At 50.4% G+C, this 18,964-nt stretch overlaps 2 protein-coding genes across 2 annotated transcripts; both read left to right on the top strand.

Annotated features, from left to right (window-relative positions):
- Window positions 1-675: 675 nt before the first annotated feature.
- On the top strand, window positions 676-2,814 carry HOXB3 (homeobox B3; the record flags this gene model as incomplete). Its single annotated transcript, XM_082860680.1, has 2 exons — window positions 676-1,123; window positions 1,985-2,814. The coding sequence occupies 2 exons, from the start codon at window positions 676-678 to the stop codon at window positions 2,812-2,814; spliced, it is 1,278 nt and encodes a 425-aa protein (XP_082716806.1).
- A 5,067-nt stretch (window positions 2,815-7,881) lies between these two features.
- Window positions 7,882-10,125, top strand: HOXB2 (homeobox B2; the record flags this gene model as incomplete). Its single annotated transcript, XM_082860614.1, has 2 exons — window positions 7,882-8,673; window positions 9,443-10,125. Exons 1-2 carry the CDS (start codon window positions 8,295-8,297, stop codon window positions 10,123-10,125), a joined length of 1,062 nt encoding a protein of 353 aa, XP_082716740.1. The 5' UTR covers window positions 7,882-8,294.
- Between the last annotated feature and the right edge of the window lie 8,839 nt (window positions 10,126-18,964).

Here is an 18,964-nt window from a genome sequence, read left to right as displayed (position 1 = left end):
ACTTGCTTCTCCCTCCTGCCTCTTTCAGAGATACTCAGTTTTTTCTCCAGGCTAGACCCTGGATGAAAGGAACCTAGATGGAGGCAGAGGCAGGAGGCCTCTCAGCTCAGAGGACGGTGTTGATGATGCTTTTATTTTGGAGTCTGCAACCCCCCCCCCACACCTATCCCAGATTGGGGGGGGCGGTGTAGAAGGAGGGAAGAGGAGAGGTCAGGGGCTAGTGTTCAGGCAGGAGAGAAGCAATGTCCCTTGCAATAGTAAGATTCTATATCTAGGCAGTCCCCAAAGGAGTAGAGTCCTTATTTTTTGAGTGGAAATGAAAACTGGTAGGCTTTTTCTTTTAAAATTAAAACGTTACAATAAGAAAAATCCATTTCAGGTCAAGGAAGTGGCCTCAGCATCTGCTGTGAAGATGTTGGGTGGGGGAGTAGAAAAACCCTATTGATGTCAGTTCCCTTTTCAGTTCCTAAGATGGATTCGAGCCCCAGTCCTCTTCTCCCCCTGTGTCTCTTCTCTCACCCCGCAGGTCAACCGCTACGAACAGACCCCGGGAGGAGGGGGGCAGAAAGGGGAGGGGGGTCCGACGAGCCACGTGACCCCAGGGGTGCCAATGTCCGGTCGTGAGGGTATCAGGCCCTTGCAAGTTGCCACCCACCGCCCGGGCCTCGCCCAGCGATGCAGAAAGCCACCTACTACGACAACGCTGCGGCCGCACTCTTCGGAGGCTACTCCTCGTACCCTGGCAGCAATGGCTTTGGCTACGACGGTCCCCCTCAACCCCCCTTCCAGGCCGCCACGCACCTGGAGGGTGACTACCAGCGCTCAGCGTGCTCGCTGCAGTCCCTGGGCAACGCCGCCCCGCACGCCAAGAGCAAGGAGCTCAACGGCAGCTGCATGAGGCCCGGCCTGGCCCCCGAGCCCCTGCCCGCCCCGCCCGGTTCACCCCCGCCCAGCGCTGCACCTACCAGTACCACTAGCAACAGCAGTAACGGGGGCGGCCCCGGCAAAAGCGGCCCCCCCAAGTGCGGTCCCGGCTCCAACTCCACCCTCACCAAACAGATATTCCCCTGGATGAAAGAGTCGAGGCAAACGTCCAAGCTGAAAAACATCTCCCCTGGCACAGGTACCGGCTCTCTGGCTTCCTCGTCGTCAGCGTTTGTCCAGGCCAGGAATGTCACTGTTATTCTAGCACCCAGCCCCTAGGCGCCCAGGCGGCGGCCTGGGAACAATATCAGGTGGCGGCGTTAGCGGCGCATTTCCCCGTACCCCCCACCGCCTGATGACCCCTGACCCCGCCAACACCCTCTCCCTCCAGCCCCCTCCACCTGAGCTTCTGAGAGGTCCAGAAGTCCAGGTGCTCGGCCTCAGCCGTTCGCAAGGCCGCAGAGTCAGACGCTGCCAGTAGACGCAGAGTCGTCAACGATTGATTATTATTAAGGATGATTACTGTGGGCATTAATCACTCGCTCGGGCGGCCCGGGGTCCCGGCCTCCAGGCACTACAGCCTCTTCGCCCCACATTTCCGCGCCCTGCCCAGAATGTCCAGACTCCCTCCCCCCCCCCGGGATTCTCCTCAGGCACCTGCCGGGTCCAGAGGACCGGGCGGGGTGGGGGTGGGGGTGGGAGGAGTGTCTTCCACACCTGGAACTGGGAATAAGGGGGAGGAAGTGTGCGCGAGAAAATCCAGGCCTAAATAAATGGCCATGCGGCTCTGTCTGCGTGACATGATCAAATTTTCATAAGCTGGGGCAGCGAGAGGCGAACAGGTCTCTTAATAAATGCCACTATTATAGAGTGTCCGCTAATGCGACGGGCGGGTGGGGGGGCAGTGGAGAGGAGGAGGCGGGGACGCGAAGGGGAGGGCGGCGGGTGCTCCGAGTCCAGGCCTGGATTTATTAAGAAACGATGCATTCAATTTCGGCGTGTTCAGTAATTATCTTTTATTTCATTTTCTCCCCTTCCCACCCCTCCCCCTCGGATCCAGCAGAGGGCTGCGGCGGCGGCGGCGGCGGCGGAGGCAGTGGCGGTGGCGGGGGCGGCGGCGGGGGAGGGGACAAGAGCCCCCCGGGTTCGGCGGCGTCCAAACGGGCGCGGACGGCGTACACTAGCGCGCAGCTGGTGGAGCTGGAGAAGGAGTTCCACTTCAACCGCTACCTGTGCCGGCCGCGCCGCGTGGAGATGGCCAACCTGCTGAACCTCAGCGAGCGGCAAATCAAGATCTGGTTCCAGAACAGGCGCATGAAGTACAAGAAGGACCAGAAGGCCAAGGGCCTGGCCTCGTCTTCGGGGGGCCCCTCCCCCGCTGGCAGCCCCCCGCAGCCCATGCAGTCCACGGCCGGCTTCATGAACGCCTTGCATTCCATGACCCCCAGCTACGAGAGCCCGTCCCCGCCCGCCTTCGGCAAAGCCCACCAGAATGCCTATGCGCTGCCCTCCAACTACCAGCCCCCCCTCAAAGGCTGCGGCGCCCCTCAGAAGTACCCCCCGACCCCGGCGCCCGATTATGAGCCTCATGTCCTCCAAGCCAACGGGGGCGCCTACGGGACGCCCACCATGCAGGGCAGCCCGGTGTACGTGGGCGGGGGCGGCTACGCGGATCCGCTGCCGCCCTCTGCCGGCCCCTCCCTCTACGGCCTCAACCACCTTTCCCACCACCCCTCGGGGAACCTGGACTACAACGGGGCGCCTCCTATGGCCCCCAGCCAGCATCACGGACCCTGCGACCCCCACCCCACCTACACAGACCTCTCTTCTCACCATGCGCCTCCTCCTCAGGGTAGAATCCAAGAAGCGCCCAAGTTAACACACCTGTGATGGAAGAGGGAGGGCTGAGGGGCAGGTCCTGGGGTGGGGGAGACCCAGGAAGGGCGGGGGCTGTGGAGTTCTGCGGGACAGCCTGGAGGTCTGAAAGAGGAGGCAGGGAGGTGGCAGCCAGGCTTCCCGGGAAGAAAGGGCCTGGAGTTCCTTCCCCTTCTCCTGGCCTGAGAAGTTGCTTTTTAAGTCCTGCAGCTCTTGTTAAGTCCGCCTGCCCACCCATTGGAAAGGAATCTACAGCAGATTGGAGATGACCCTATCAATCCTAGGCCTCCAGCAATACCCAGTTGGAATTTCACCCTCGAGAGTGGGGTAGAGAAAGAGGAGATAGGGAAACAACGCAGAGAAGCACATTTTAAAAAACAGACAAGATGGCTAGGCCATCACCAGCCAACCAACCAACTTACCTTACATCTATGTGGGTAATTCCCCCAAATCTTGATTTTTTTTTTCCTGGCAATTCTCCTTTTTTAAAAAAAAAAATTAAAACACATTTCAAAACCAAGGGCACAAAGCACGTACCCCTCCCACTTCCCTGAATCCTCAAATTTCTGTCAATCGATTTGAGGTTGATTGGGCACTCCCTCCATTTCTAGTCCCACACTTTTCCTGCTCTAGGACATTAATATCTATACCCCGCCCCCATCAATTACAGTCTACAGAGGGCTCAGGGATGGTGAGAGATCCTGAAAGTCAGAGCTGTCTATATTATAAATATATATATATATTTTTTCTTTTGTGGCAAAGCTGGGAGGTGAGGGCAGGCAAGTTGTCAGGACTGAAGGTTTGCCCATTCTGCTGCTTCGCATCTCAGCTCCAGGTCCATCCCCCTCTCTCCACAGAAAGCAGTCGGTGACACGAGGTTCTACACTTTTCTTTTCTTCCGTTGCTCTCTTGACTTAACGTGAAAACAGGGTATATTTTAACAAACTGTCTGTCCCAGGCGGGGTCTGCAGCTGGGCCTGTGTGCCTTGCTCAACCGGGACAGGACACTTTTGTTGCACTTAGAGTTTACATTTTAATGGATATAAAAACAACTGTGAGAGATGCCTGGGCCTGCAGGAGTCCAGCATTGCTCAAAAAGTGTGTGTTCTAGTGAACATTTTCATATATATTTATTGGTTATAGCCTGTTAAAATATTTTCCTTTTTTGTATTATTTATCCCCCTACATTATGTATTTATATGAGGAAAAAGGAAAAAATTGTACTTTTTTTAGTATTTACTTGTTATAAAGGATGTTGTGTTCCCTGTCATGTAAAACCAGCTATTTTAGTTATATTGTACTCTAGAAAAGAGCTGTAGATTTATGTTAAACTCGTACTTATGAGCAATTGTAATTAGTTCTAAAAGGCATGAACTCAGCTCCTAATTGTCACTGTATAGTCCTGAATTTGTAGAATTAGAGTTAATTCCCTCTTGGAACTTTCTTTGTTCTTCTGTAGTTACTTTTTTCCTTACTTAAAAGGGTTGTCTGTCAAACAATTCTTGAATAAACTTTCTGTTATCAATTTTATCTTGTCCTGGTGGTCCAATTTAGATAGCAGAGCAGCAGGCTGCTGACTGCCAGATTTCCCCCAAGGGAAGAATGGTGAAGACCCTATCCTGGCCTTTTTATTCCCCTGCTCAGGCCCCTACCTCCCCCATCTGTGTCTCAGGTTTATTTGGTTTTTCTCACACAAGCTTGGAACATTCTGCCAAGTTCTTTAGCTAAGATTTAAGTAACAAGTTTGGGGGGACAGGAGACTTGGGCGCTCCCTCTCCATCTTTCTGTTTGGCTTCTTTGCCTCTCAGTTTTTCTCATTGATGGGTCTTTTGTCTTTTTGCTTCTTTGGCCACAACTTCCTCACCGCCCCCCCACCCCCTCCACCCCACCCCACCCTATGGACAACAACAAAAACCTGGCCCATTACTGCTTCTTACACGCAACCTAAACTTCACAGTTCTCTTCCGGAGCGACAAAGAAGTCGTCACGTGACCCGAAGCCCAACCACCATTGGGTCTAAAATGAAAACAAAGGAAAATGATTAATCTAAAAAAAAAATCTGAGGCCTAGACTGCTCAGGTCAAACCTTAAAACTAAAGTGAAATTAAATCACTAAATAAAACTCAGGGCGGAGGGAGAGGAGGCGTGTTTGATTTCCACTGCCAGGGAGAGGGGAGAGGAGGAGGGTAGGAGAAGCTGTTGGATCCAAGCGTAAATAAAATGGTCCCCAGGCTAATGTGCTGCTCTGTTTCCACGATCCTTGGGAAAACTTCATTTCTTAGTCGTGGTTCCATAAAACTTTTATCACATTGGAGCGAGGATAGAGAGAGTCTGTCAAAGATGAAATGTCACTGCCGCGTCGCTGGAGCCGATAAGAGCGAGGAGACAGGGCGGCTGAAATATGGAGCTAATTCGTTGAAAGAGAGGCGATGGCTGCTTGCTGAAGAGTTGCATAATTCTAATTGTAAGCGATGCGCCCGCATTGCTTAATTAGGAGCATATATTTGTTGATAGTGATGGGGGGGGGCGTGTCGGTGAGAATCGTTCCAGGCCCTCAGCCTTAAAGCGAGAGCTGATTTTCATTTTTATGTTGTGTCCTGGCAGTCCAAGGTTAGTAATTACAGTCTTTATGCAACAATAAATAACAATAAAAAAGCAACCTGAATTCTACACTCCCCCCCACCACCACCAAGTAGGATTTTAACTGGACTAGGCTCACCTAACCAGCAAGCAATTTAGCATTGGGTCAGGCTATAATTTAAAGGCATAAGAGCGTGCAAAGTTTGATTGGGATCAAATAACGCTCAAGGGTTTTTCTTTCTTTCTGTCTTTCTCTCTCTCTTCCTCTTCCCTGAGTAACATCTTCTGAATGATGTAACTAGGTGAAGCGCCGCGTTTGGCTCTGGGGGTAGAGTGGATAGATTATTTATCTAGCAGGAGAAAGGCAGGCCAAGTCAGAGAGTTTAGCTCAAGTTTGAAAAACAGAGCCTTGGCTTGAAATTGTCATTGCAAACAAGAAAAATAAGGGCTGCCTTGGCTTGGTGTCCCCTACCCTCCCTTCTGAGGGATTTCAGGCCCCAGCTAAGCAGGGGGAAGGGGAAAATATCTGGTGAAGGGGGAAATATCTGCGCTGTAAGATTCACAGCACAACAAGGGGGCAGGGAAGCGGTGTCTCGGGGACGGAAGGTTCTCTTGGTCCCTTTTAACACCCAAGTGTTCTGCTGTTCTCTAATCTGGCCATAAAATCTGTCAGCAGGGTTAGAGAGAGCCGTATTTCCTGCAGGGGCAGCCGGAGTTGTTGCGGAGAGAAGCGCTCAACCCTGCAGCCAGCCGGAGAGGCTGTGAAAAACTTGCAGGGCTTTTCAAGGGGGTGGCCGGAGGAAGAACCCTCTCAGGCCTCACTGCACAACTTCCAGACAACTACTCTTCAGATTCTTCTCTGCCTACTCCCCACTCCCACCCCCATCCCCTCCTCCAAGTAGCAAAAATTACTTTATTTGGAGCTGAGCTGGACACAACTAACCGTCTCTGGCGAGTTTGCCCAGTTTTTCAGAGCAGCTCTCTTGGATCTGAACCCTCCAGAGCTTGCCGCCCCCTGCCCTGCAGCCCTCGCCTCCAGCTCCCCTTTTTTCCTCCTGGCTCTCCTCCACCCCACCCTTTTCCTCAGATTTCTCTGTCTTTTTTTACTCACCCACCACCCACGCGGATGAATACTCACCACCACCCACGCGTCTGTTACATTGACAGAAAGTTTCTAGTTCCAGCTCCCGGCCGAGATGCCATTTCTCTGCTAACCAGCCTTCTCCTTCTTGCTAGGAGGCAGCGAGCAAGGAGGGGGAGGGGAGGCCAGAGCCGTGGGAGTTCTCCAGACAAACTTTCCACCCAACCCAGCGCCCTTCCTCTGTCCCCATTTCCCATCTGTTTCCCTGCTCTCCCAGAATCACCCTTCTCTTTTGCTAACACCCCCCATCCCCAGGCCTTTTAAAGGGATGTGGAATTTCGGCTGTTCCCTCTGCTTTCCCAAAGAGCCAAATTCTTTGATGCCATCCGAGGGAGCTGTCAGGGGGCTAAGATTGATCGCCTCATCTCCTCTCGGTCCCTCTGACCCACTTATTTAAAAATCTTACCCCAGATCGACTTTTCATTTTCTGTTTTGAGATCTAGTTTCCCACCGATTGCTTGGGGCCCTGAGTCTTGTATCCCTTCCCTCCAGTAAATTACAGCACTCCCTAAAGTTCACACTATCTTGATCCTCTGAAAAGAAATAAACAACAACAATTCCCCCCAGGGGCCAGAAATGGAATATCGTCTCAGTAGTCATTATTTTTTCACCCCCTCCATGTTTAGGGAATTCTACCTTGTCAGGGATATTAATTAATACAATGGCAAAAATGGCAGGGGGCTTCCTTGAGGGAAAAGCCCCACCTCCACCCCATACATTGACCTGAGGTTTGAGAGTTCTCTAAGTTAAATCGGTGGCTACCTTGGTTCTTGTTCCTGTTGCTGGATATAGATGCAGATACAGGCTTGAGGCTTGAGTGGGTGGGTGCATATGCATCTTAGACCCTGTCTGTTGGGGGTGTCATATAGGAGTGCAGATGCCTCCAGGTGAGGAGGCAGGTAGACATAAGGGCAGGGGTAGTGCTGCAAACACTGGGCAGAGAAGGCAACTGAGACCACACAGCTATGTAGGCCAGAGGTACAAAAGGGCCCCTCACTATCTCTCTCACCCCTCTGTGTCAGCCTAGGAGTGCTTGTCGATTTCCCAAGATTTATCTGTTGTTTTGGGGGGTGGGTTGGGGATAGCGCTGCTGATGCTTGCAAATCTCTTCCTTACTGCACGGTAACACCGACCTTTCCCAGAGGCGAAAGCCTCTTTTTACTACCTCTTCCTCTCACATTGAGATCCTCACTCAGCTTCCTTTTGGGGGGAGGGGAGGGGAAGAGAATGCTGCTGGCCTTGTAAAGAAAGCTTTAATTTACTCTATTAAAAATATTTGCAGAAGAGGACGATTTCTCCCTTAGGTTCTCTTGTTTCCTGGGATTCCAGAACCTCCCATCCTCTGAAGGGGATGAGGAAAAGGTTCCTTTAGCTTTTCTGGAGAAAGTGAGTCATGCGGAGAGGGAGTGTAGGACTGGGGGGCTCATGGTGTCCAGGTCAGGGTCCTCTACAGTTTTTGAATCAATTAAAGCAAATAACGCTCTCTGTTTTCCACCAGGCCCAGACAAGCGATTGGCCAAGGCCGGTCCCGTGACCATGACTTCCCTGCAATTTCGCCGGAGTCCTGGGTTTAATAGAGAGAGTCCCCATACGCTTGTATTTATCAGCAATATACAATTATAAAGGCCCAAAATTAAAAAAAAAAAAAAAGCAAAATCTTCCCCTCCCAAAATCGCTCCATCACACAGACCTGGGGGGGGCAGGAGGGGGGGTCCCTTCCGATCCTCCCTCCTGACGCCCCCCCAGCAGGCCCCCTCCCCCACCATTGAAAGCCATGAATTTTGAATTTGAGAGGGAGATTGGGTTTATAAACAGCCAGCCATCGCTCGCCGAGTGTCTGACTTCCTTCCCCGCTGTCTTGGAGACATTTCAAACTTCATCAATCAAGGAGTCGACATTAATTCCTCCTCCTCCTCCTTTCGAGCAAACCTTCCCCAGCCTCCAGCCCGGCGCCTCCACCCTTCAGAGACCCGGGAGCCAAAAGCGAGCTGAAGATGGGCCCGCTCTGCCGCCGCCGCCGTTCCCCGCTGCCCCCCTGGCTCCTGAGTTCCCCTGGATGAAAGAGAAGAAATCCGCCAAGAAACCCAGCCAATCCGCCACGCCTCCCCCGGCCGCCTCCTCCGTCCCGGCCTCCGGGGTCGGATCGCCCGCAGGTCGGTAAGCGCGGTAGGGATGGGGGTGAGGGGCAGCTAGAAAGAAAGGGGGAGAAGGAGCGATGGGGGAGGTAGAAAAACTGGCGAGCCTGTTGGGGTTCCTTGCCCCCGTCGATTCCAGGGACGAGGAAGCAGAAAAGACCGCTGGGGTTCAGGCCTGGCCGCTGCCTGCACTTTTTTTTTTTTTTTTCTTTCTACAGCAGATTTTGGAAGCTGGTTGGGGAAGAGCATTTTTTTTCTGCTAGAAGAAAGGGATTTGATTGAGGTTTCACCTTTATCTGTGTGGAGGAGTGTTGTTGGCTGGGGTCGAATCTGGAGGCAGGAAAAGATTCGGTCCCATCTACCCCAGCTCTAGGAGAAGAGGGGGAATTTGAGACCTAGGGAGCTAGGGAGGAAAGGAGGTGAGGAACAATCTTTCTTTATGAACCCTCTCCCCAGGCTGAGTTGGAAAGCGCCGAAATTAGGGGTCCATTCAGAGGACCTGGGAGGGGGCTCTGAGGTTCTGGGGGAGAAAGGGAACAGCTTCCTACCCCATGCGTGGCTCGTGGGCGGCTCTCTGAATGCTTTGCCCTGACCCGGGCCGGGTCTGGAGGCGAGAGAGGGACGGGAAAGAAGGCCAGAGCCTTGGGAGCGAGCCGCTTTGGTAAGCGGTAAGGGCGGGGGTGCTGCTGTTATTGTTTTGGGCTGATGGGGTAGTTTTTATTTCAACCAAGTCGAGGTTGGGCTAAGGACACGGCCAGCGTTGACGCCCACCCCGCTTTCCCTGCAGATGGGCCGGGACTGCAGGAGGCCGCGGGCGGCGGGGCGCGCAGGCTGCGCACTGCTTACACCAACACGCAGCTGCTGGAGCTGGAGAAGGAATTCCACTTTAACAAGTACCTGTGCCGGCCGCGCCGCGTGGAGATAGCGGCCTTGCTGGACCTCACCGAGAGGCAGGTCAAAGTGTGGTTCCAGAATAGGCGCATGAAGCACAAGCGGCAGACGCAGCACCGAGAGCCGCCCGACGGGGAGCCAGCCTGCGCCGGCGCGCCGAAGGACACCGGCGAGCCCGCCGAGGAGCCCGTGGCCAGCCCGGGCCGCCCCACCGCCTCGCAGGCGGTTCGGGAAGCCTGCTGTCATCCGCCCGAAGTCGCGCCGGGGCCTCCTAGCGCCTCGGGACCCCGGCCTTTGGCAGCTCGCGTGGAGGACGCGGGCGCGCGGAGGCCGGGCGGCGCGCTGCGCGGGGCGGGAGGGCTGGGGTCGGAGCCGTTGCCAGAAGACGTCTTCCCGGAGCGACAGGATTCACCTTTCCTGCCCGACCTCAGCTTCTTCGCGGCCGACTCCTGTCTCCAGCTGTCCGGAGGCCTCTCCCCCAGCCTCCAGGGCTCGCTTGACAGCCCGGTTCCCTTTTCCGAAGAAGAGCTGGACTTCTTCACCAGCACCCTCTGTGCCATCGACCTGCAGTTCTCCTAATAACCCGCTTCCTCCTCCCGGCCCTCGACCCCCGCCCCCCTCGGCTGCCGAGGATCCCCTCCCCAAGCCGTGTAGACTTCTTTATGTTTTGCTAAAATTCAGGTATTATTGAATTACCGTTTAATCCACTTCCTTTCTTCTCTCTTTAAAATATTGGGCACTCGGGCGTCTTTTAAAAATCACACAGAAAAAATCCGTTTGGTAGAGTCCTTCCAACGAAATCTCAGGAATAATTAAACTCTGGCGCGGGGGCGGGGGGGTGCTTTCTTAAAAGGAACTAGAGGAACCTATTTTCCTCTTTTTTTTTAAGTTTTAGATCGTAGATTATTTATTAAAATTCTTTAATAATAGGAAAAGGGAAAAGTATTTATTGTACATTATTTTCATAGATTAAATAAATGTCTTTATGATACGAAAACGAGTGTTTGTGTTGGGACCCAGCCCCTTTCCTCCCCGCACCCCCTAGGCCGGCCCTCACTCCCTCAGGACCAGCGCCAGGTTTGTCTGGCCCTGGGCCGACTAAGCCCGGGTGGTACAAAAGGGGTCCTATTTGGCCGCCCGCAGTTCTGACGAGAGTGGGCGTTTGTTGCCACCCCCTAACAGATAGCCTTTGGCTCTGCTTAAAAATAAAGGTAGGGGGAGAGGGTGCGCTGCCGACTGAAGTGGGTGCCAAGAGAAGAGGCTTCGGGGTCGTGGTGGGAGGCGCAGAGGTTCAGCTAGATTGGGAGGGGTCCTAGGGTTTCCTAGGCTTCTCGCCTCTGCCCCAAGCGGGGTGGAGGAGCTTTTCCCAGGACGCCTGGGGACCCGACTCCTGGGGTCGTGGGCAGGGCCAAGTAGTGGAGTGCGGTCGGGAGTTTTCTTGGGAAGCAGGGCCTGTGCCCAGGGATGGTAACTGACCTCCAAGTGGACAAGAAAGGAGACCGGGTGGAAAATGTAGCGGGGGCCGGGCACCAATGCTCTTCGGGCCCCTCAGTCACCCTAAGGCACCTGGAGTTGGGAGGCGCGTCCGAAAAGCTGCCGGGCGACAAGCCCCGGGAAGCCCGGGCTGCGTTGGGAGGCGCTTGGCCTGCAGGCAGCGAAGGAGGAGCGAGGAACGCGGGAGGGAGACAGGAAAGCAAGGAAGATGCTCAAAATGGCGCTGGGGCCAGGCGGCAGGGAGGGCGAGGGAAGAGATTGTGGCCGCCATGACAGCCGCCTCGGGATGCGCGGGGCCAGCCCCGGGGACCGTCCCCGCACCCACCTTCGCCTGTCCGGATCGTCCAGATGCCAGTGAAGAAAAGAAGCCAGGGAGCCTCCTTTTGGTTTTTGTATTGTTTAAAAAAATCAGCCCAACGGATGCTAAGGACGAGAGATGGACGGAGAGTCCGCGAGGGGGTGGGAGTGGGAGGGGGTGAACGACGGATCTTGTTGGCCCGGGTCTGCGTAGCCGAATCTGACTTTTGATCCTTCGCTCTGGGATTTGATGCCCGGCCAGAGCTTTCTCCAAGTGCAGACGTACCTGTCTTTGCCCACAAGTTCATTTGCCATCTCAACACTATCGCCTACCCCCCACCGCACCTTGCCAGGCTTCTTGCAAACCCGGTAAGCGGGAAGCAAGGATCGATCGCCCCATCTGCCTCCTGGTTTGTTCCGGGGAACGTGGAGATTTAAAGGGCCCTGGAAAGCCATCCATCCTCCTTAGGTTTATTTAATATTTCTCGGGCTCAGAAACAGACACCGCAGGGCTACCTCCCCAGCAGATGCTGCCGTTCTTGAAAAGCAGTTTATTTCCCAGGCCTCCCAGACTTTCCCCTGAACCAGCAGGACGGGGACTTGGAGTACCAGGCACCGAGAGGCAACAACTGTCAGGAAAAGCCAGGAGCCAACATAGGTCGTGACATATAGGACTAGACAGGCCCTTGCATATTTTTTTAACCTGGTCCCTCAGTGTGGGAAGCATACACATCTTATTCCTCTGGAATTTAATCCCTTAAACTGTCTTAATATAGAATTCATCTCCTGCATTAAATAATGTTATGTCACATTAAATTGCACTTATTTCTTTCATAAATAAATTAATATAGAACAATTAGATGTGTTATTAATAATGATATCATGTATCTTATTAGTTTATTTTCCCTCATAAAATATATAGGTATGAAATAAATTCAATATATTAAAGTAATAATACACAGCTTATTGGCTTGTGTGTTTATTTTCCCCATAAATAAGTGAACATATAATATATTAACACCACACTATACATCTCATTGGGCTGTGTGTTTATTCCTCCATAAAATATGCCCATGGACAGTGTTTAACATCTTTAAAATCACAGCACATGGCTATCTCTACGCCAACAAAATAAAGACATTTCAGCTGGGGTTTTGATTTCTGTGGACAGCCAAACTAGATAATTTGGTCTAGTTAAAAATGCTCTTTCAGCTGTAGCAAAGAGCAAGAATATCAGAAGGACCTTGCTGATTGCCCACCTTCCAGCTTTCTTTGGTCAAAAGGAGAGCACCCTTGATCAATGCCAAAAATGCAGGATCTGCTCCGCTGGAGAGGATTCACCTCCTGGAATCATGGCTTGGTCTGCAGTACTCAGGGGCCTCTGAGGTTCCGGTTCTCTAAGAGACTTGATGGACCAGCAGCATCAGCAGTATCTGTGGGATAGTTAGAAATGCAGAATCTTAGGCCCCACTCCAAATCTTCTGAATCAAAATCTCAATTCAGCAGATTCCCAAGTAATCTATATGCACATGAAAGTTTAAGTACTGCTGGATCATAATGCCACCTTTCTTCCTGCCTTCCTCCCATGCTTAAGAATTTTTGACCCACTTTACCTGGCCACTGCCTTGCAATCTACCCCAACCTAAACCAGTGGCCCAAAGGGCACTGAATTTCAGCTCCTGCCTGAGGCCGCATCATTCCCTGATCCTCCCTGCCAAAGTGAGTGGAGGGCCCAACGAAAGGCTCGATCTACCTGTTTAGATCTAGGTACTTTGTGTGTCCTGGGGGTGAGAAGCAACCAAGTCAGGGAATCAGGAGATCCAGCATTTCCCTTGATGGATCATTAGAGAGGAGTTAGAACTCTTTTCACAGGCAACACACAGCCTCTCTCTCTTTCTTCTGTCCCATGTTTCACGAAACTCACCATCTCTGATGCCACCAGAGCAGAACAAAGAGGCAAGGTATTTCCAAAAGGAAATGACTCCTCTTTTCTATCCCAACCAATTTTAAATTCAAAGGAATGCCTGGCAATCTAGGATTCATAAGGGGCCAGGATTCAGGATGCCTGTGTTCCAAATTAGCTCCTTTTCCTTGTTTCATCTCTAGGGTCATCCCCTTTAACCTGAGTTTTCCAGGCTGGCTATGGAGAAGGAAGGAGAAGAGGATGGTTTCCCAGATAAGGCAGCAGACCCCCCAGTGATGGCAGGTTAGAGGGCAGTGCCAGGTGGCTGTACTCACTTATCCTATCCTGATGGGGCAGGACTCCTCTTGAGTGGTATGTAGCACAGACGGGTTATAAACTGGCTGTGGTTGGAGTGGGAAGGCTTCAGTGCAGTCCTGAAAGCTGCTGGTCAGTCTGCCCTGCTCTTGGTGAGTCATTCTTTTAAGAAGAATGGCCCATTAATATTATGGTGAAAGCAAAAGACCGTTAGATTGAGGAATTATTTGCAATCATGATAACCATGAGTCATTAATTTTTTTTTTTAACTTATGCCTGGGTAAGTCCCTTCCCCTTTCCGGACCTCAGTTTCTCCAACTATAAAATAAATGGAAGAACTAAATGCCTCTAATATTCTCTGCATCAGTATATGCCAAAAGTATATTCATTAGTCTTCACAAACAATGTATCAAATATTTATTATGGCTGGTATCATGTGCTTTTAAATGGAGGTGGTGACTGTTGATGTTTGAGGATAACCCACCTCCCAAGTATCTGGTACAGCCATTTTAACAAATTTTAATTTGTATCTTTACACAAACAGTCATGCCCCGATCACTGTTTAAAAGCAGGGAGAGAAATCTTTTCAACAAGCATGTAGCTGGTTGTAGTGCTGCGGGCCAGGTGCCAGGTATTCAATGAATATGAGTATTAAGAAGTGTCCTAAAAATTCCCAATAAAGTAGTTAAAAGTGTTACCAGTTTTGCTGTGGCTTCAGAAATGACATTCTTCAATTTAATGTGATGCAGTTTGTAGTATTTGGACAACACTTCAGCGATGCTGGATTTTCCCACAGTAGGAGGACCAAGAATGCAAATTTCGATGGGCTAAGAGAGGAGAATAAGCATCATACAGGGAGCTCTGAACCATCTGTAGCTAGACAGTGTTCTTTATTTCAAGGGTCGGCCCTTTTAAGTCTCGGGATCCTGCAGGCTGACTCTCACTCCTCCATCAAGACCCCAGAGTCGCTTCCTCCTGGTGTTTAATGAGCATCCACTATGTGCCCTGAGCTGGGTACGGGAGACACGACACTCAGGAAGGTGTGAACCAAGTACTTGAGCATCACATGCTACCAGTTTCACCTTTGTGATGCTACTCCTGAAAAGGCAGCAGAGAAATAGAATTTCCGGTCCACTACACAGGGTGCTTAATTTATTGCCTGATGAACATTGTTTCTGAACTAAACTTGGTCTTTAATTAAACTTTTCTTTTTAAAAACAGTTAATTAAAAAAATAAAAATAAATGAAAACAAAACAAAACCAAAAAAAGTGTCCTAGCCAAGTTTTCCCCTGGCTTTCATTCTCTGCCACCTTCCCCAGCATTTGGTTATGTTTACTCTTGTTTGAAAAAGAGTAGGACGTTTTATACAAAAAGAGGCACCAAACTTCTTTGCCATGGTGTATTAGACTTTATTTATTTTTTAAAATGTTTATTTATTTATTTTGGGCACTCCACGAGGCACGTAGGATCTTAGTTTCCGGACCAGGACCAGGGATCGATCCCCTGCCCTCTGTAGCAGAAGTATGGAGTCCTAACCGCTGGGCCTCCGGGGAATTCCCAGTGTACTAGACTTTAAAAGTCCCCTGTAGTCAGGTTTCATCTGGTTGCTGGGGTATCAGAGCATAGGTACAAATTCTGGGTCTCCCTAAAGAGCTCTGCTGATCCCCCTGCCCACCTTTCCTCCAGGTCTCTGACAAACACTCGCTGGCCCCACTGTACATCTTCCTGAAATATGGTCTATCAAGTACATGCCCTCAGTTTGCAGAAAGGAGACTCTCGGGCCCTACATCATTCCTTTCACCTGCTATGGCTGGTGTGGCCCAAATCCTCCACTGACCTCTCCAGCCCAGCTCGGCCCTCCCGCTCCCCCACCCCCATCCCTCTCCACACTCAGTGGTGAGGCAGATATCTGGTGCCTGAAGGAGATCTAACAAACTGCTTCCTCCTCTGAGGAGAAAGTCAACAGTAAAAGTGCCTTCCTAAAACCTTCTCTAATTCCCAACCACCACAGAAAAATCACAGTCTGGACAGTCATTCAGATATAAATTCCCCTTGATGGGTGTTCAGTAAGTTCTCCACTGTGGGTAGTTTAGCTGCAACCACCATACCTGGATAGACCCAGTTAAGTAGAAAGTTATTTCAATTCTTCGTGTTTCTCTAATCTTTCCTTTTAGAAACATCCCGACTCTCTGACTTACTTTTCCCTCCAGGTGAAAGTTTATATCCTATTCTGACATCACAGAAGTCAGGTTCAAAACCCCTACCTTGGGAAGGACAGTTTCTAAGCTAAACCCTTCAAGGGAAGAGAGAAAACATCTAGAAAACTTTTCTCCAAAATTTGGAAGGTTAGGAAGTTCTGGCTAATACCCAACCTCAAATCTTTCTGCTGCGGTTTTAATCATTTAGATGTGTTACAGATTATACAATAGTAGGCTTTACTTTTCAAAAAAACTGTTCCGTTTAGAAGAAAATCCTTTGCCTAAACGGAGCCAGCCTTCTGATTCTCAATGAAATTTGCATATGATAAAGTACATATTGTACAATATATGGTGATATGTTACATAAATACATAGCACATGTGCTATTTCCCTATCACATATTTCCATATTTTAATATGCTAGTTGTATTAAAAAACTGAAGACTGACTCACTATTTCAGACTGTGCATGGAATGCCAACATCATACACTTACAGAGTTCTCTATGGTTTATATTTTCTTGTTTGCTTTAATCCTACTAACAATGCAGTGAAGTAAGCAGTATTAAACCCATTCTTCTTCTCTGAGGCTGAGATTCAGAGAAACCGGGGAACTTGTCCAGGATCATAATGCTAAGGAATGGCCAAGCAAGGATTTGAACCCAAGTATTCTGGCCCCCAAACTAATAGTCTTCCCAGTACATTATGCACCACTCATAGCCTATGGTTCTCAGCCAGATTTGTGACATTTTAATGAGCTTGTAGTAAAACAAACAACACTGAATTCAGATTGCATCCTCCCCCAAAACAGCAACAAGAAACCATTTCTTATGGAGAAAAAAATTATAACCCTGAATATCTTTTAAATTCTTAAGTTCCAATCTTTGATCTTGGACTTTGGTCTTCAAGATCTGGGCTGGGGAGAGCAGGCAGAGAGGCACTTAAGGGCCTAATGAAAGAACTGTTAGATTGATTCTGCCAACCCCCAGCTAAAGCAGCTTCCTCCATAGAAAAGGCCAGAATTAGGTGCAAACTTCTAACACTTCCCCATTCTGATTAGAATGGTCTCCCTGCCTTAGTGGTACAGGGGTCAGCATCTCTCAAAGATCATTTCAGTACTAAACATGCCTGTGTTTTCCTTGCTCTCCTATATGTCTAAATAGATTATAGAAAAGAGGAAATCAACTATATTTCACTTTGGTGTTGGGTCTACCCAGACCATCTCTGGCGACTTTAATTTGGTCAACCAGATAATCCTATAGGCCATAGATTACTCCAGATGTGGATTACATTGTTTGTTTGTTTGTTTTGTGTTGCACTCAGCTATGGGCTTAGCAAGGAATCCGGGCTCCATAGGGTTTCTCCACAGGCCAGAGGCCAGTGGAGTTTCTTTTAAGGAGGAAGAGACTTGGGAACCTATGGTCCCATGTTGCTTTTTCTCCCAGTCTTTTCTGCTGGGGCTGGGAGAGCCACCAGGAAATCTGAAAAGTTTTTATCTTTCTGCTACACAGGAGAAGGTAGCAAGGCTCAGGGATGAATTGGAGAGCAGAGTGAATTGGGAGAGCTGAGACCAAAGCAACCACTGCACTTGACAATATAACTTGAGGCACATTTTCTCCGCCCCCTTCCTTCTAGTCTTTATAATAGACTATTGGAGACTTCAGCTGTTACTAGGGAGACTGCATTTCCCCAACTCCCAGAATGATTTCTACTCTTTTATTAAACTGATTTGGAGTTTACTTCCCCCTTTAGACCTCAAATTGTTCCCTTAATTAGGAGGGCGAGGGATGAGGGGAGGAGGTTCTCCCTGGGTTGAGGGAAAGGTGGAAAGTGGAGTCTCAAGTCTCCCAGAAGCAGGATAGCCAGGTCAGATATAGACCTAGCTCAGATTTGGGGTTTGAAGAGAAACCCTGGTTCCCTACTTCCCTCTTCTCCAAATGCCTCTGTGGAGAACATCTTAAAGTGAGAGGAAACTGTTGGGAGCATCTACAAACCCAAAAGGGGAAATAGAAAGAAATCTTGTTCTCACCTCAACACGTCTTTTCTCTTCAATCCCTCTGTAGGCCGCCCCCACCCCCCACCTCAATTCTCCTTTCCTTTGTCCGCCCTCATCCCTTTGCACTGAACATTCTCTCACCCTCCCCCATTGCATCTCTCTTAAAGGAGTTGCCAGCTGGTCCCCTCCCCCCAACTTGTCCTGCTCTGAGGCAGGGTCTGAAGCAGAGTACACGTGAGGAGGGAGGGGGGCAGGGGTCCTGTGAAATGCTCTAAGCTCTTTCATAGCTGAGGGCTAAGCAAGGCTTACAGTTATTAAGAAAAGAGAAAGGCAGTGTGATTCTGGTGATAGAGACACAAAGTAGGAGAGGACAGGCAAAATGAGGGGACTGGGAAACAGAAAGAGGGAGCGACACAGTGACCGAGAGGGACAACTTTGGGCCTCCTTGCAGAGGGATGAGTACTCACCCTGCCCTTTTTGGGGCAGGGAAACCTGAGAAGTTTTGAGGGTCCTCTCTGGACCTGTCCCACCTGCTTCCCCTTCCTCTCCTCAGCTCAATTGTTTACAGAGATCCTCCCCTGAACTCTTGCCCTCCTGGACTTGCCCTAGCCCCGGCCCCAGGCCTCCGGCCAGGCAGACACCCTGACAGGTTACAAATGAGCGTGGGTGTTAGATTGCGCCAAGCTCTTGTCCTCGGAGTCTGGAGGAGGAGAATCAATGGGCTCTACCTAAGCGCTTCCCTTCCAGTTCCATCCGTGTCTGAATAGAGTGAAGGAACCACTTCCTGTTCTCCTCCCCTCCCCCAGCCCTAACCCAACAGACACACGGAGCAGAAAGGCGTGAGACCCCGCTCCTGAGCCCGGAGCTCCCATTCTCTAAGCAAACTCCTTTGACCTATTCTAGAAAGTCCTCAGAAACTTGAGTCATCTTTAAGATGTAATTGGTATTGAATTTATGGATTTGAGGCTTGGGGGGTGTGTGTGCTGTGGGGTAGGAAGGAACCAGAAGAATGCACTGCGCTAGTTTTAATCACTTCAGAAAGAGAATAAAAATTCCCTCCTCTTCATCTGTAAGTAAACATTACGTAGCTCTGTGCTCCTTGTGGATCTCTGGAGAGATACAGGGGGTTATCTGAGTCTGAGTGAGTGAGCCAGCTACAGCTATGGATGGCTAGAGAGAGGATAAATACATCCAGAGAAATGAGTTGATGGATAGGT

Source organism: Leucopleurus acutus, assembly GCF_964270905.1.
Source record: "Leucopleurus acutus genome assembly, chromosome: 19".
Taxonomy (NCBI): domain Eukaryota; kingdom Metazoa; phylum Chordata; class Mammalia; order Artiodactyla; family Delphinidae; genus Leucopleurus; species Leucopleurus acutus.
Note: the sequence above shows the minus strand (reverse complement) of the source record. Positions and strands in the feature narration are given on the sequence as shown.